Source organism: Macaca mulatta, chromosome 6 (genome assembly GCF_049350105.2).
Source record: "Macaca mulatta isolate MMU2019108-1 chromosome 6, T2T-MMU8v2.0, whole genome shotgun sequence".
Lineage (NCBI taxonomy): Eukaryota > Metazoa > Chordata > Mammalia > Primates > Cercopithecidae > Macaca > Macaca mulatta.
The window spans coordinates 77,960,997-77,978,715 of record NC_133411.1 but is presented as its reverse complement, the minus strand read 5'-3'; the positions used below and the strand labels follow the sequence as shown (position 1 = coordinate 77,978,715).

Genomic DNA, 17,719 nt, shown 5'->3' with positions numbered 1-17,719 from the left:
TGTTTAAAATTTTCCATAATAAAAAGCTTTTAAAAAATCTTGCTTGCAAATTAGTATGGTACCAAGAATAATAAATAAAGGTTTGGCTGATGACTCCTAAATAGGAATGAACAATATCACCAAAGAAAAATAAAGTATATAATGAATATTTTTAAACTTAGCATATGAAAGCAATTTTTGCTACTAATTCCAATATTCCATCAGTTTTCCTTACAGGCATGCAAACAGCATGTTCTGAAAAACAGCATGCCATACTAGTATAATCAAAAGATGAAAGGTAACATGAGTTAGCATCTTTCCATCTAAATGGCCAACACAAAAAGCATTCTTCCTCAACTAAAGCTTTCATGTATGTTATTAAAAGTGGCTTCAACATTTATTTGTCAACATATTACAGAAGTGATTATCACTTACAGTTTTGCTTATCAATCACCCAGAAGTTCGTGTTACAGATATCTATGGCTACAAAAAACTTGCCTACGAGCACAGAGAAACCCTCACGTAGCACTGTCACAATAGCAAAAATATGTAAATAACCAAGATGTCCATCAATACATTTTGAACAGATAAATAAACTTTTGAAGGGGTATATTCTTTTCAAATCTGTGGCAAAAATAACAAAATGTAATGTTAACGCTTAATAGATCCAGGTAGTGAGCACACAAGCATTCAGTTCTATTATTCTATATACTTTCTGCATGTTTGAAATATTTTATGGGCTTTCTTTTTCAAGTTTCTGTGGGAAGCAAAGGACACAATTTTACCTTAGCATCCTGTTCTCTGTACCAGAACACTGAGTTCAGCTCAAACTATTTCAGTACTCAAAAACAAATACAGTCAAGGAACTTAGAGAAGAGTCACAGTGATGTCAAATCTAAAAGGGAACAGTTTTCAAAAATAATACCTAAAGAACTAAGCGGGCATGGCAGAGTCCCATGAAAACAACCAGAGGGCAAAAGGAGGAGAAAGAAAGCAACTGTCAGCAAGAATTCAAAGACCAAGATGAGGGAGGGAGGTGGGGGAGGAAACAGAGGAAGAGGAATTATTGTGTTGAGATGTAGTTAGACAGGCTCGGCACAGTGGTTCACACCTGTAATCCCAGCACTTTGGGAGGTCGGGGTGGGTGGATCACTTGAGGCCAGGAGTTCAAGACCAGCCTGGCCAACATGACAAAACCCAGTATTTACTAAAAATACAAAAATTAACTGGGTGTGGTGGCGCATGCCTGTAAACCCAGCTACTCAGGAGGCTGAGGCAGGAGAATCACTTAACCTGGGAGGCGGAAGTTGCAGTGAGCCGAGATCACGCCACTGCATTCCAGCCTGGGCGACGGGGTGACAGTCCATCTTAAAAAAAAAAAAAAAAAAAAGGCAGGGGGTGGGTGTGGTAGTTCACGCCTGTAATCCCAGCACTTTGGGAGGCTGAGGCAGGTGGATTACCTGAGGTCGGGAGTTTGAGATCAGCCTGACCAACATGGAGAAACCCGTCTCTACTAAAAATACAAAATTAGCCAGGCGTGGTGGTACATGCCTGTAATCGCAGCTGCTCGGGAGGGTAAGGCAGGAGAATTGCTTGAACCCAGGAGGCAGAGGTTGCAGTAAGCCGAGATCGCACCATTGCACTCCAGCCTGGGCAACAAGAACAAAACTCCATCTCAAAAAAAAAAAAAAGAAAGGAAGAAAGAAACATCGTAAGACAAAAGTAAGAGAAATGATAAAACTAAATGCCATCATACCATCTACTACAGACTGAATGTTTGTGTCTCCTCCGAACTCATCTGTTGAAGCCCTGTCCCCAGTGTGATAGTAGGCGGAGGCAGAGGTCTTTGGGGAGTAATTTGGTGATATGAGGTCATGGGGTAGGGCCCCCCACCCCCATAGGATTAGTGTCCTTATAAGGAAGAGACAGGAGATCTCTTTGGCCACCATGTGAGAACACAGTCAGGAACAGGGCCCTGACCAAGAACCAGGCCATGCTCGTACCCTTATCTCTGGGGACTTCCAGCCTCCAGAGTTGTGAGAAATAAATCTCTGTTGTTTAAGACATCCAGTAGTCTATGACAATTTGGTATAGCAGCTGGAAATGACTAAGATACCATTTGAGTAGGGGAAGAAGGATGGAAAGGAGATCTAGGAAAGGAGATCTAGGAAAGTCTCACAAGGGAATAGCTGACAAATTATTAGCATATCTACTTCAGGGAATTTTACCATATGGCTAAGGACGTTTCCGACACGTTTCTCCACAGTTCCTCAACAACCAAGGAAATCAGCAGTCCACCTCTCTGACACTAGCTACACAAGCTCAGAAAAGGACAGGAGATTCTGGGAACCAAGCTTTTAAAATGGTCCCCCCAAACCTGTGACTTGGTATTCACATTCTGTGCAGTTCCTTCCTCTTGAATATGTGGTGGGTCCAGTGACTCGCTTGTAATAAAGAGAATATGGCAAGTGATGGATTGTCACCTTTGTGGTCAGGCCACGAGAAACTGTCTACCATCCTGCTGGCCCCCTTGCTCTTGCTGGCCCTCTTTCTTGTCTTCTCCCTCTCTCGCTTTGATGAAACCACGTGACAAGCTGTGAGATGCTCTAGGGAGAGGCCGTATGGCAAGCAACTGAGGAAGGCCTCTGGTCAGCAGCTCGTAAGAAACTGAGGCCTGCAAAGTGGTGGACCCTGCCAACAGCCATGGGAGTGAGCCAGGAAGTGGGTCCTTCCTAGTCAAGCCCCGAGATGATTGCAGCCACGTGAGAGACCCAGAGCTACACTGCGCCCAGACTCCCAACCCACAGAAACTGCGAAATAATTAATGTGTGTTGTTTTACACCGCACAAGTTTGGGACAATTTGTTCTGCCACAATAGGACAATTAATACAGAGATAAAAAAACATCTATCTTAAGTGACTACAATTGAAGTGCATCTGAAGACTTGAGACAGACTTTGTTTGAAAGTACTTATCTAATGTTGTTCTTCAAAGAACCTATCTAAACTGTTCAACTATTCCAGAGATGGCAGACAGTATGAAGAACTTTTTTTTTTTTTCAAGAACAGTTTATGAACCATACTGCAGAAATATGTACAACTTTCTGTGCCACCCCAGAAAGCGAAGGAAAACCAGGAACAAGACACGGAAACCACGTTAGCCAGAATGGTCTCCATCTCCTGACCTCGTGATCTGCCCGCCTCGGCCTCCCAAAGTGCTGGGATTACAGGTGTGAGCCACTGCACCCGCCTTGAAATGCATTTTTAAAACAAGCCAAGCAGGGTAGCACACGCCTGTAATCCCAGCTACTCGGGAGGCTGAGGCAGGAGGATTACTTGAACCCAGGAGTTCGAGACCAGGAAACCATTATGTTAAGTAAAAGAAGCCAGTCACAAAAGACCACTTATATATGATTCCCTTTACATGAAATGTCCAGAACAAGCAAATCTATAGACAGAAAGTAGCTTAGTGGTGGCCTAGGGCTGCGGGGGACTGGGTAGAAATGGAGAGTGACTGCTATTGGGGAAACGAAAATATTCTAAAATTGATTCATTCAACTCTGTGAATATCCTAAAAGTCATTGAATTGTACACATGAAATGGGTAAGTTATATGATATTTGAATTATATCTCAACAAAGCTGTTGCAAAAAACATTTTTTTTTAGCTTTATAATTTTTTTTTTTAAATTATACTTTAAGTTCTAGGGTACATGTGCACAATGTGCAGGTTTGTTACATATGTATATTTGTGCCATGTTGGTGTGCTGCACCCATCAACTCATCAGCACCCATCAACTTGTCATTTACATCAGTTGTACTCCCAATGCCATCCCTCCCCCTTCTCCCCTCCCCATAATAGGCCCTGGTGTGTGATGTTCCCCTTCCTGTGTCCAAGTGATCTCATTGTTCAATTCCCACCTATGAGTGAGAACATGCGGTGTTTGGTTTTCTGTTCTTGTGAAAGTTTGCTGAGAATGATGGTTTCCAGCTGCACCCATGTCCCTACAAAGGACATGAACTCATCCTTTTTTATGGCTGCATAGTATTCCATGGTGTATACGTGCCACATTTTCTTAATCCAGTCTGTCACTGATGGACATTTGGGTTGATTCCAAGTCTTTGCTATTGTGAATAGTGCCGCAATAAACATACGTGTGCATGTGTCTTTATAGCAGCATGACTTATAATCTTTTGGGTATATACCCAGTAATGGGATGGCTGGGTCAAATGGTATTTCTAATTCTAGATCCTTGAGGAATCGCCATACTGTTTTCCACAATGGTTGAACTAGTTTACAATCCCACCAACAGTGTAAAAGTGTTCCTATTTCTCCACATCTTCTCCAGCACCTTTTGTTTCCTGAATTTTTAATGATCGCCATTCTAACTGGTGTGAGATGGTATCTCATTGTGGTTTTGATTTGCATTTCTCTCATGGCCAGTGATGATGAGCATTTTTTCATGTGTCTGTTGGTTGTATGAATGTCTTCTTTTGAGAAGTGTCTGTTCATATCCTTTGCCCACTTTTTGATGGGGTTGTTTGCTTTTTTCTTGTAAATTTGATTGAGTTCTTTATAGGTTCTGGATATTAGCCCTTTGTCAGATGAGTAGATTGCAAAAATTTTCTCCCCCTCTGTAGGTTGCCCATTCACTCTGATGGTAGTTTCTTTAGCTGTGCAGAAGCTCTTTAGTTTAATTAGATCCCATTTGTCAATTTTGGCTTTTGTTGCCATTGCTTTTGGTGTTTTAGACATGAAGTCCTCGCCCATGCCTATGTCCTGAATGGTATTACCTAGGTTTTCTTCTAGGGTTTTTATGGTATTAGCTCTAAACATTTAAGTCTCTAATCCATCTTGAATTAATTTCCGTATAAGGAGTAAGGAAAGGATCCAGTTTCAGCTTTCTACTTATGGCTAGCCAATTTTCCCAGCACCATTTATTAAATAGGGAATCCTTTCCCCATTTCTTGTTTTTCTCAGGTTTGTCAAAGATCAGATGGCTATAGATGTGTGGTATTATTTCTGAGGGCTCTGTTCTGTTCCGCAAAAAAAACATTTTTTTAATAAGAGTCAAAAAATAAGTACAAAGGAGTCAAAATTCTCAAACAAGTATCTAACAGGCAAAATCTTGTTTTTATTTTTAATTTTGGGGGGTACATAATAGGTCTATATATTTATGGGGTACATGAATTTCATTTTTTTTTTTTAAGTAGAGATGGGGTTTTGTCATGTTGCATTCATCTGTGGTACAACAAAGACATTACATGAGCCCACACTGGACAAAGTTTACTGGACAAAGCTCACTGGACAAGTGATCTGAAACCCCAGAAAGAAAATTCTGTGGCATTCTCCACTAAGAGGACACTGAAAGGATATAAGATGCATGACCAGAAACGTGGCCCAGGCTGGTCCTGAACTCCTGTGCTCAAGCGATCCTCCCACCTTGACCTCCCAAAGTGCTGGGATTAGAGGCATGAGGCACCACACCCAGCCGAAGACGTTTTGATACAGGCATGCAATGTGAGATAAGCACATCATGAAGAATGGTTATCTATCCCCTCAAGCATTTATCCATTGAGTTGTAAACAATCCAATTATACACTTTAAGTTACTTTAAATGTGCAGTTATTATTATTGACTACAGTCATCCGGTTGTGCTATAAGATAGTAGGTCTTACTCATTCTTTCTTTTTTTTTTGTACCCATTAACCATCCTCACATTCCCCCAACCTTCTACTCCCATTCCCAGCCTCTGGTAACCAACAGGCAAAATCTTAATATTGCTAAGAACAAATTCTGATGACAGAAATAAAAATTAAATTAAAAAACAGAGATAAAAGAGCTCACTAATGATTAGTCACTGTCATGCAATGTCATACAATCTCTTCTCTCTTTTTGTTTTGAGACTCTGTTGCCCAGATTGGAGTGCAGCGGCACAAACACAGCTCACTGCAGCCTTGACTTCCTGGGCTCAAGAGATCCTCCCACCTCAGCCTCCCGAGTAGCTGGGACTACAGGTGCACCACCACACCCAACTAATAATCTTTGTAATTTAGTTCTGAGTCATTCACTTATTCACAAAAGGTGACAAAGTGAATGGAACAAGAGTTCTGCCACTGTGTCTGCTTTTTCTTTTTTTTTTTTGGAGATGAGGCCTCCCAATATTGCCCAGGTAGCACTCCTGGGTCAAGCAATCCTCCTACCTCTCAGCATCCTAAGAAGCTGGGAGCACAGGCATGAGCCACTGTGCCCAGCTGTATCTGCTTCTTCCTGTATCTGCTTCTTCCTCTCACAAAGCACAGGAATCCCAGGGCCAAACAGCATTAACAACTTGCCATGTCCCAAAGCATTCATTGGTGGTACCACAAAGTCGTTACATGAGGACACTGAAAGGACATAAGATGCACGACCAGAAACTTTTCTGACCAGACTCGGAGGCAGAGATTTGGCTTGTGATGTGGTACAACACAGGCATTGTGCCAGGACAGACATCACAGGGACCTGCATCTGCAATGGGACAGAGGTAAACTCCAGAGAACTCCACCGAGAGGCTACAGTCCACCCAGTCACCAGTGAGGTGGGCCTGCTCTGTGACAGGAACAAACACCTCTTGTAAGGTAAGGTGATTCTAAGACTTGAATCAAGAGTAAGAAAGTACAAGAAGGATGAGGATAAGACATACCTGAGAGTAACAATTCTTGTCAGCCCCTCCACAGAAGGCACAGGCAACATTTCTGAGCAAAAGGAAATGAGATGCTACAAAACAGAGGTAATCATCTGGAAAAGCTTTAGATTGAATTTCATTACCCTCCAGGTCTTGCCTAAACAAATAGAGACTGGGTCTCCTTGCACCAAAAGCAAATTATATATTGTAGGTCAGCAGCCTGCCCCATGGAAAGGGTCTCTGACAGGGAGCTAAAAGGTTTTTGATCTAATTCTGAAAAGCTAGGTGAACTCTAGACCTCAGTTCCTCCCTGCAAAATTGTAGAATACTATCCAATTCATAGAAATACTGTGATAAATGTAATGTAACTTGGAGAGAGAAAAAAGTTCCAACTGCTTGATGAAAAAGCCATTAAAAATATAATAATTTTTTCTAATGTCACCTTACTTCTTTTTCAATTCAAAGTAGAAAGCAGATACTACTGCCCACATCACATTTTTCCTGCCCCTACCTGAAAAACCACCATTAAAAAATAAAAACCACAAAATATACATCTCAATTCAATAGCTGTCAAGAATTTAAGAGCTTTATCAACTATACTGACTGATCAATACCACTGATTTGATAGTAGTCATGCTTATCTATGCCAACTGGATAGATTGAAATGCACACAGAATACAAAAAGTCCATCTTACCCAGTATGTTCTGTTTCCCCCTCAATCTTTTTGTCAGAGAGCCTCAAAGTAATCAAACAGTGATTTCATTTCTCCTAGGCCCTATCCATCTCCATGACAGGTTGAAATTAATTTTTTTTTTTTGAGACGGAGACTCACTCTGTAACCCAGGCTGGAGTGCAGTGGTGCAATCTCGGCTCACTGCAACCTCCATCTCCTGGATTCAAGCGATTCTACTGCCTCAGCCTCCCGAGCAGCTGGGACTACAGGCACACGCCACCACACTCAGCTAATTTTTTGTATTTTTAGTAGAGACGGGGTTTCACCATGTTAGCCAGGATGGTCTCGATCTCCTGACCTAGTGATCTGCCCGCCTTGGCCTCCCAAAGTGCTGGGATTACAGGTGTGAGCCACCACGCCCACTTTGAAATGCATTTTTAAAACAAGCCAAGCAGGGTAGCACACACCTGTAATCCCTGCTACTCGGGAGGCTGAGGCAGGAGGATTACTTGAACCCAGGAGTTCAAGACCAGCCTGGGCAACATAATGAGGCCTGTCTCGAAAAATAAACAAATAAAACAACAAGAGGCCACATTGGTTCATGCCTGTAATCCCAGCACTTTGGGAGGCCAAGGCAGAAAGATCCCCTAAGCCCAGAAGTGTGAGACCAGCCTGGGCAACATAGTGAGATTCCATCTCTACAAATATAAAAATAAAAATTAGCCAGGCATGGTGGTGTGCACCTGAAGTCCCAACCACTTGGGAGGTTGAGGCAGGAGGATCACTTGAACCTTAGAAGTCAAGGCTGCAGTGAGCTGTGACTGTGCCACTGGACTCAAGCCTGAGCAACAGAGTGAGACCCTGTCTTAGAAAAAAAGAAAAAGGATGCAGTACCTATCCTAAGCTCCTCAGAACAATTACCAAGGTGAAAACAGTGAAAACCAACAAGATACATTTCAAAAATAATAAGCTAAGGCAAGCGGGGAGGAGGAGGGAGGTAAGGTAAGAGGAAAAACGGGAAACCTGAGAATAATTTTAAATATGTCTCCAAAACGAAGGGAAAATAGGCAGAATACAACACAAAGGAAAAGAGAAAGGCCTGAGGAATTGCAACTAAGTATGGCTAGATGAATGATGCCTATTTGAGAAGAAATAAACTATTCATTCAAACAAAAACACCTTGTTGCTTATATTAAAACAAGAAAGAGAACCAATGCACCAGAGCAAAGATCAATCTACAGCAAACTAGACTATCACTAAATTATAAAAATGAAAAGTAATATGAGACCTAAAGAAAACACATATGAAGATCCCACTTCTGTGGAGGATTCTAAGTCTCACACTTAAAAAGCCAGACATGGAAACCATAATCAGTGTCTCAGACTGTTTGCTGCTGCTATAACAGAATACCCAAGACTCAGTAATTTATATAGAAAAGAAATTTGGCCTGGCATAGTGGCTTATGCTTATAATCCCAACACTTTGGGAAGCTGAGGTGGGAGGATCGCTTAAGCCAGGAGTTCGACACCAACCTGAGCAACAAGACTTCATCTCTACAAAAAAAAAAGAAAGAAAAATTTAAAAAGAAATTTACAGCCAGGCGCAGTGGCTCAAGCCTGTAATCCCAGCACTTTGGGAGGCTGAGACGGGCGGATCACGAGGTCAGGAGATCGACACCATCCTGGCTAACCCGGTGAAAATGCCGTCTGTACTAAAAAATACAAAAAACTAGCCGGGCAAGGTGGCGGGCACCTGTAGTCCCAGCTACTCGGGAGGCTGAGGCAGGAGAATGGCATGAACCCAGGAGGCGGAGCTTGCAGTGAGCTGAGATCCAGCCACTGCACTCCAGCCTGGGCGACAGAGCGAGACTCTCACTTGGATTCAGGAAGGGGAACATCACACACCGGGGCCTATCATGGGGAGGGGGGAGGGGGGAGGGATTGCATTGGGAGTTATACCTGATGTAAATGACGAGTTGATGGGTGCAGCACACCAACATGGCACAAGTATACATATGTAACAAACCTGCACGTTATGCACATGTACCCTACAACTTAAAGTATAATAATAATAAATAAATAAATAAATAAATAAATAAATAAATAAATAAAAGAAATTTACTTTTCACAGTTCTGGAAGCTGGGAAATCCAAGAGCATGGCACTGCCATCTGACAGTCATCCCATGGTAGAAGAGCAGAAGTTGGGAGGGCAAGAGAGGGCAAGAGTGTGTGAGACAGAGAGTAAAAGGCCAAACTCCCACAATGACAGCATTAATCCATCCATGAGGGCAGAGCTCTCATGACCTAATCGCCTCCCAAAGGTGCCACCATTTAACATCACCACAATGGCAACTACGTTTCCAACACATAAACTTTTGGGGGACACATTTAAACTGCACCTTTGGGAAAATAAAAGAAGCACATTGCAAAGATCATCATGTCATCAGGCCTGAGATATGGAGAAGGCCCAGAGAAGACATTCTCATGAGACTCGAAGAAAGACCACCAGACACCAACACATCAACTCTTTAAACTTCAGAAACAATTAAGGGGTCTTAAAACCTGCCATGAAAGAAAGATGAAACAGAAGAGAACATAAAGGTAAGCACCTAGCTTAACTATCTTTTCTGCTTGACAGCAAAAGAAAATGTTGAAAGTTGGAAGGTCTATAGGAATCTATCCACATTCTTATAGCAGCAAAGATATAGAAAACTATAGAGATATGATTGCCAATAGACACACTCTTTGAAATAAGTAGGTAAATGAATTTACAATGGGCAAGGCAAATAACATTAAATAAAAACCAACCTTGGAGAGAAAAACAACAACTAAATTTGAGTAAGGAAGCTGGTGCTTACTATTGAAATGAATACATAACATAATTGAACTTAAAAGTGATTAACTTATATAATAAATATAAGGAATTGTTTTATCAGTCTGTCTAAACCAAAGTCTTAAATAAACAACAAAACAAATATTAAAATTAGGAAATAGAACCACTCAATATCTATCATGTTACAACTTTAATAGTTATAGGGAGATTCATCTTTTAATAAATATTAAGTAAATAGCATCTCAGGGAAATGTGTGAGGATATAAAAATTCATCTAAATTGTCTAATCTCAAGTAGCTAACAGACTAGTAGAGGAAATTAGTCCAGATATATCTAGATCAAAGGGATAAATGCCATTAGTAAGGCACCGTACAAGAACTATGGGAGCTAGGAGAAAGAAAAGATTACTTCCAGTAAAGGATTCCGGGATTTCCTTAAAAGGGTGGCATGGGAGAAGTGTCTTGGAAGATGGGTTGGAGACTCAGACCCAGGAGGATGAGGGGAAAGAGGACCAGCACAGGCCTGAGCAGACGGTCAAAAAAGGCCAGCGTATATATGGAGACTAGTGACTGCATCAGGTTGACTGCAGTTTAGGGTCCAGGAGCAATAATGCTAGAAAGTTAGGTTGAAATCTGATCACACGGGGACTTAAGTATTGAGCTAAGAAGTAGGAGCTTTGTTTTGTAGCAAATAGTAACAGGGGGGCCACATAAAAGAATAACCTTGCAGCACGTGTCCACTGTATGGGAAAGGATAAACTAGGCAGGCAGGGACGCCAGGCAGGCGAGGTTAGAGCCACAGTGTAGTGATAACAAAGGCCTGAGCTACCTCTGGGGGTGACAGTAGGAACAGAGTGGAGAGGACCTACCCAAAGGTGAAACCAACAGGACTCATCAGTGTATTCGGCAAAGGCTTAGGATGTGTTGACTTTGTGCCCAGATTCAGAGCAACTGCCGGGGATACAAAAATGACAAAGATGTATATTTTTGACCTAAAAGGACTAAGTAAGGGAAAATGAAGAGAAAAGAGCCAAGGATGACATCAAGTCCTAGGGAGAGAGCAAGGGAGTGCTAGCAGCAGATGGGAACTCAGGTGAAGGAACAAATGAGCAGCGGAAGTTAATGTGTTCAGTGTCTAGTTTGAACCTAAGTCTAAAAAGACGAGGAAAAAGTGATTTTCCTACTGTCTGACACAGTCACTCAATACCTCTAACACCAGATATGTGGGGGTATTTCTCCACACACCAAGCAGTTCTCTAGCAGACACCAGCTGTCCTCTAATCCAATTCAGTTCTTACACTGTCTACCTAGAGACAGCCTCAGATCCCACAGACTGAGGGCTCAGTCCTACAAGATGGCCCTCACTTCAGATGCCAATCCACAAGGAGCAGGCTGTCACCTATATTTCTGATTGACTGTAAATCGGGGCTGCCACTACCCATCCTTGGGTTTGATTAATTTACGAGAGTGGCCCACAGAACTCAGGCAAGCACTTTACTTACGTTTACTGGTTAAGAAGGACACCATAAAGGATACATATGAATGGCCAGATGAGGAGATACATAGGGTGAGTCTGCAAAAGTCCTGAGTGCTGGAGCTTCTGTCCCCACAGAGCGGGAATGCACCATCTTCCTGGCACTTGGATGAGTTTGCCAGCCCAGATGCTCTCTGAACACCATAGTTTAGTGATTTTTATGGAGGCTTCATCACAGAGGCATAGTCCATTTTTAACTCAATCCCCAGCCCCTCTCCCTCCCTGGAGGACAGGGCTGGGACTGAAAGCTCCAAGTTTATGGTCATGGCTTGGTCTTTCTGGTGACCAGCACCATCCAGGAGCCCACTAAGAGTCACCTCATTAGAACAAAAGAGGCTCCTATCACCCAGGAAATTCCAAGGGATTTTGGAGCTCTGTGACAAGAATGAGGGTCAAAGACCAAATCATAGAACAAAAGATTCTTCTAGTACCCCTATCTACAAGGTATGAGGAATTCTGTCTGAGGAACTGGGGCAGACACCAAATATTGGAACAAAAGAGCCTCCTAGTAACCCTACTGCTCAGAAACGTATGAGGATTTTAGGAGCTCTGTTCCTGGAACTGGGGACAGAGATCAATGTTTATATTTCTTGTTATTTCACACTAAGGTACCAGCAGGAAATTGACTGAGAAAGCAGAACCCCTGAGGTTCAGAAGTGGAGATGTAGAGGGGGGTCAAGACTAGAGAAAGATCAGGGAGATGACAGGTAATGAGATCTGGCTAAATCATTAAATAAATAAATAAGGGCACACCAGTGGCATGAAGCATAAGGAGAATTTCAGGAAAAAGGAAAAAAATGATGATACCAAGAGGCTGTGCAGAGTGGCAATCTGGTCTCGGCTGGTGAAACTCTCATAGGGCACGGAGGTTTGAAGGAGTGAGCAGTCAGAAATGAAGACACCATGCCAATCCTTAAGAACGTTGGCTGGGTGTGGTAGCTCACACCTATAATCTAGCACTCTGGGAGGTCAATGCGGGTGGATCACCTTAGGTCAGGAGTTCAAGGCCAGCCTGGCCAACACAGTGAAACTTCTTCTCTACTAAAAATACAAAAAAGTTAGTTGGGCGTGGTGGTGCATGCCTGTAGTCCCTGCTACTGGGGAGGCTGAGGCAGGGGAATTGCTTGAACCCAGGAGGTGGAGGTTGCAGTGGGCCGAGATTGTGCCACTGCACTCCATCCTGGATGACAGAGTGAGACTCCATCTCAAAGGGGGTGGGGAGGGCGGGAAAGTAGCCACCTAGGGTGGGAGAAAAGCTTCAAAAACAGCAGAAGCTAGAAAAGGTCTTTATCTTTTGGCATCATTTTGGTGCTTTTTGTTTCCTTTAAAGAAAAGGTACCAACATAATTTTGGGGTGTCAGAAGAAAAATAAGCAGATAAAAAAAATTGTTTTTTCATTTTTAAAAGATGGGGACTGGGCTGGGCATGGTGGCTCATGCCTGTAATCCCAGCACTTTGGGAGACTGATGAGGGCAGATTACTTGACCTCAGGAGTTCGAGACCAGCCTGGGCAACATAGTAAAACCCCGTCTCTACTAAAAATACAAAAACTAGCTGAGCATGATGGCATGTGCCTATAGTCCTAGCTACTCGGGAGGCTGAGGCAGGAGAATCCCGTGAGCCTGGGAGGCAGAGGTTGCAGTGAGCCAATATTGCACACCACTGCACTCCAGCCTGGGGGACAGAGCAGAATTACATCTCAAAAAAAATAAAAAAACAGAGAGATGGGGTCTCACTATGCTGGCCACGTTAGGTCTTAAACTCCTGGCCTCAAGCAATCCCCCATCTGAGCCTCCCGAAGTGCTAGGATTAGAGGTGTGAACCACCATAGCTTGCCCAAGAAAATTAATTAGAGTAAGAGAAAGATAAAGATACTATGGAAACTTAAAAATACAGTTCATAAAAATATGGGAAGGCAGGCCAGGTGCAGTGGCTCACGCCTGTAATCCCAGCACTTTGGGAGGCCGAGGCGGGCAGATCACAAGGTCAGGAGATCGAGACCATCCTGGCTAACACGGTGAAACCCCATCTCTACTAAAAATACAAAAAATTAGCTGGGCGTGGTGGTGGGTGCCTGTGGTCCCAGCTATTCAGGAGGCTAAGGCAGGAGAATGGCGTGAACCCGGGAGGCAGAGCTTGCAGTGAGCCGAGATCGCGCCACTGTACTCCAGCCTGGGCGACAGAGCGAGACTCTGTCTCAAAAAAAAAAAAAAAAAAAAAAAAAAGGAATACAGTGTTTGAGATATAGCTGAAGTGCCTGTCTATCTCCTACCTCATCCCTGTCTCCTCCTTCCCACCTCAGAGGCAACCACTGTTCTAAAGCTGAGTGTATCACTCCCACGTGCATATTTGTACACAAATAATATACAGTAGGATTTGATGTATTTAACCTTTACATACATAGTAATTAGCTGTACATTGATTCTAGTATTTTTTTACTCAATCTACTTTTTGAGACTTATGTTGACAGATGCAATTTTAGTTCATTCCTTTTAACAGATAAAACTGTATTATTAATCTCCCATTAATGGACAATTAGGCTATTCTCTAACTTTTGCTCTAACAAACAATGTTACAATGAATTTTTCTTTTCTTTTCTTTTCTTTTTTTTTTGAGACAGGGTCTCATTCTGTTGCCCAGGCTGGAGTGCAGTGGTGCAACCACAGCTCGCTGTAGCCCCAAACTCCCAGGCTCAAGTGATCCTCCTACCTCAGCGTCCTGAAAGCTGGAACCACAGGCATGTGCCACACCACACTCGGCTAATTTTTTATTTTTTGTAGAGACGGTGTCTCCCTATGTTGCCCAGGCTGGTCTCTCACTCCTGGGCTCAAGTGATCCTCTCACTTCAGCCTCCCAAAGTGCTGGGATTGCAGGCACAAGCCACGGTGCCCGGGCATGAACTCTTCTAAGTATTTCTTCATGCATATATTAGAGTTTCCCTAGGGTATAGCCCTAGAAAAGGAATTACTGGAGCCCTTTCTTTTTAAACCCTGTTTTCCTTTTAAAAACCTGTTTTTTGTTTGTTTGTTTGTTTGTTTGAGATGGAGTCTCGTTTCGTCACCAGGCTGGAGTGCAGTGGCACAATTTCAGCTCACTGCAACCTCCGCCTCCCAGGTTCAAGCAATTCTCCTGCCTCAGTCTCCCAAGTAGCTGGGACTACAGGCACGTGCCACCATGCCCAGCTAATTTTTTGTGCTTTTAGTAGAGATGGGGTTTCACCATGTTAGCCAGGATAGTCTCGATCTCCTGACCTCGTGATCCGCCCACCTCGGCCTCCCAAAGTGCTGGGATTACAGGAGTGAGCCACCGCACCTGGCCTAAAACCTGTTTTAATAATCGTATTACAACATAGGAATATTCCTATAGTTAATAAAAGGCTCTAGTTGGAGACAACCTTAAGATACTCTCTGTGGAAAAAGATTAGATTTTGTTTTAAATTCTGTTTTACTTTCAAGCCACCACAGAGTACCTAATTAGTAAAGACATTTGGAGTAAAAAGCACCACTGTACACTTCATTCATGAAAAATTACCTGTGCAATATTTTTAGAAGACATAATTGCCTGATTATAGAACAAACGGCCAAAGTGGTCTCGATCTGCAAACACATCAGCTTGTCGAGGTAAGTATGCTCCTCCCGAATCAGCTGAAGACAAGGAAAATGAGAAAAATAAGTATCTCTATGAACAAAATGTGCTACACAGAGGGAAACTTGTATCACTGACAGCATTAGTTCTTAGTCACATTCACAAAAAACTTGCCCTGTCTTTCTAAACTATTATACAGCCTCGTTCTCCAAACCCCCAATACACCCAAAAGGATTCATTGCCCCAAACCCATTAGGCTTTCCTACCTCTGTGCAAAATTCTCCTTGAAATATTTAGAACATTCTCTCCTTTGAGGACCAGCTAAAGCCCCAGGAACATCATAAATTCTTGAAGAGTTAAGGTGGAAAAGTCTCTTTCCTTCTTCTAAACTAATACAAAAACCATCTACAGAATTCATATAACAAATTATACATATCGCCTTCTGATACTGTTTTTATTGCAGATTGGAGTGGTGGGTACATATGTCAGCTGCGTTCAAAGCAGAGCTCATTAATTCATAGCTGTGTGATTCCAGGTGTGTCTCCTAGCCATCCTATGCCTCGGTTTCCTTACCCATGAAATGAAGATAACAAAAGGAGCCATATCATATATTAGGACGACTTGAAAAATGTATAGAAAGCACTTTGTTCAGAATCTGCAACCATTAAGTCTTTTGTTGGTTGCACATTATATGCTGTGTCCAATTCATTATGAGCTCGCTGAAGACAGAGACAACAAAATCCTCCTCACTGTATCCCCTATGATGACTGGCACAGCACCTGCAAGCAGCTGGGCCTCATTTGCTATTTACTCTATGTGCAGAGCAGTTCGTATTGTGGGTTAACCAGGTAAATTCAATTTCACAGAAAAAACAAAAACAAAAAAATACCTCTACATCAGTACCCGTTCAAATACCTGCATAAATGACCAACATATGTTGGAATTTTACCAGACTAACCCAATATCCAGGAAAGGCCCCTTTTAAACTGCTTTGCTTTCAGGTTCTTTGATTTAAATGTATTATAATTTCAAATATAAGTTTACTTTCATTGGAAATTAAATTTACTTTAAATTACATCTGCTCAAATTATATAATACTTGAACATCTAACACAGTACCTGGCACTCAAGAGATCTATAAACATTGACTATTTTTTTTCACAGTTTGAATCCATAAGGTTAAAAGAAAAACAGAATCTAGAGAACAAAAATTTTTAAAAAAACCACACAACGTGTAGAGAAAAAAACTGGCATGCATCAAAATGTCTATTATGCACTAGCACTATGAGCAGTTCCTGGTTCCTTTCCCCCAGAGTTTTCAGCAAAGAACTTGTGTTTCCTTTTAATTATGGGAGAAATCAACACATTTTTAAAATGCCCATCCCAAATGTAATACATACAGCCTTCCCAAGTATCTTGCATTTTACCAGCTAATAACAGTGTATTTCACCACTCTTGTGACTTGCCTAAGTAGATGCAGGGGAGCCTGTTTTGCATGGCAATTTCTTGTGCCCGTAATTGTTTTTTCACAGTCACTGGGTAGTAGGTACCTCCTTTGACAGTGGCATCATTGGCAATAATCATGCATTCTACTCTAAAAGGCAGAAATTTCATTGGAGAGAGAATTTAAGAGATTTCTTCAAAACTAATTACATTCATTACAAGACACCCCAATACGACCTTCAACTTCCAGTACACATTACTATTAACATCCATTAGCAGGCAACAGTCTTAGGACATAAATGCAAGCTTTAATCACAGTTCACATATTCATTTATATAATACAAAATGAATACTTTTAACAAGTTTATAAACTCATACTTGGTTTTTGAAGAGTCATCGGTCCTAGATTAGTAATGAAAAACTAACAACCTAAGCCATGTGTCATAATGGTTCTTTGAATGAAAGGGTCCTAACAAGATGATAACAATGAAAAAAAAAAATCCAAGTCTCAAGGGAAAAGAATTTCCTCATAATAAGCCTTCAAAGTCTCCTTTTAGGAGGGTATTTTGCACAAATGAAAACTGACCTATAGTAGTAAGATTTATTTTTTGTATTTTTGTTCTTCAACATTACAGCCCCATGGTTTTCTATAAAACTAAAAGTAGTCTAAAATATAACGTTTATCTTGCGTGAAGTCAGAATGAATGCAAACTTTAAAATAATATACTGAAAACACGTGAAGGGTGTACTGAGTCATCAACAGTGCCCTTTCTCACCATAGCCAGTCTACTGGGTATGAGTCACAAAGAGCAGGGCGGCCGACAACAATGGCTGGTTGGGGAAACTGCACAGCACCGGCAGGAAACCTTAAGGTCAGAGGTACCCTTGAAATCTGAGATGACAACAGTGTGCTCTTTACAAAATTCAATTTTCTTTATCATGTTTGTGTTACCTCACTTTATACTGCCTACAACTCTAAAGAGTGAGTCATTAAATCCCTGCTGAAGATAGA

General features: G+C 42.0%; 1 protein-coding gene across 1 annotated transcript in view; it reads right to left on the bottom strand.

The window, feature by feature from the left end:
* Positions 1-17,719, bottom strand: part of MCCC2 (methylcrotonyl-CoA carboxylase subunit 2) — a 66,671-nt gene that overhangs the window by 33,234 nt on the left and 15,718 nt on the right. The window contains exons 5-6 of the mRNA XM_015140262.3: positions 16,731-16,858; positions 15,212-15,324 (exon numbers count right to left, since the gene is read on the bottom strand). Coding sequence (XP_014995748.2) covers positions 15,212-15,324; positions 16,731-16,858 — 241 coding nt within the window. The remainder of the gene's footprint in view (positions 1-15,211; positions 15,325-16,730; positions 16,859-17,719) is intronic.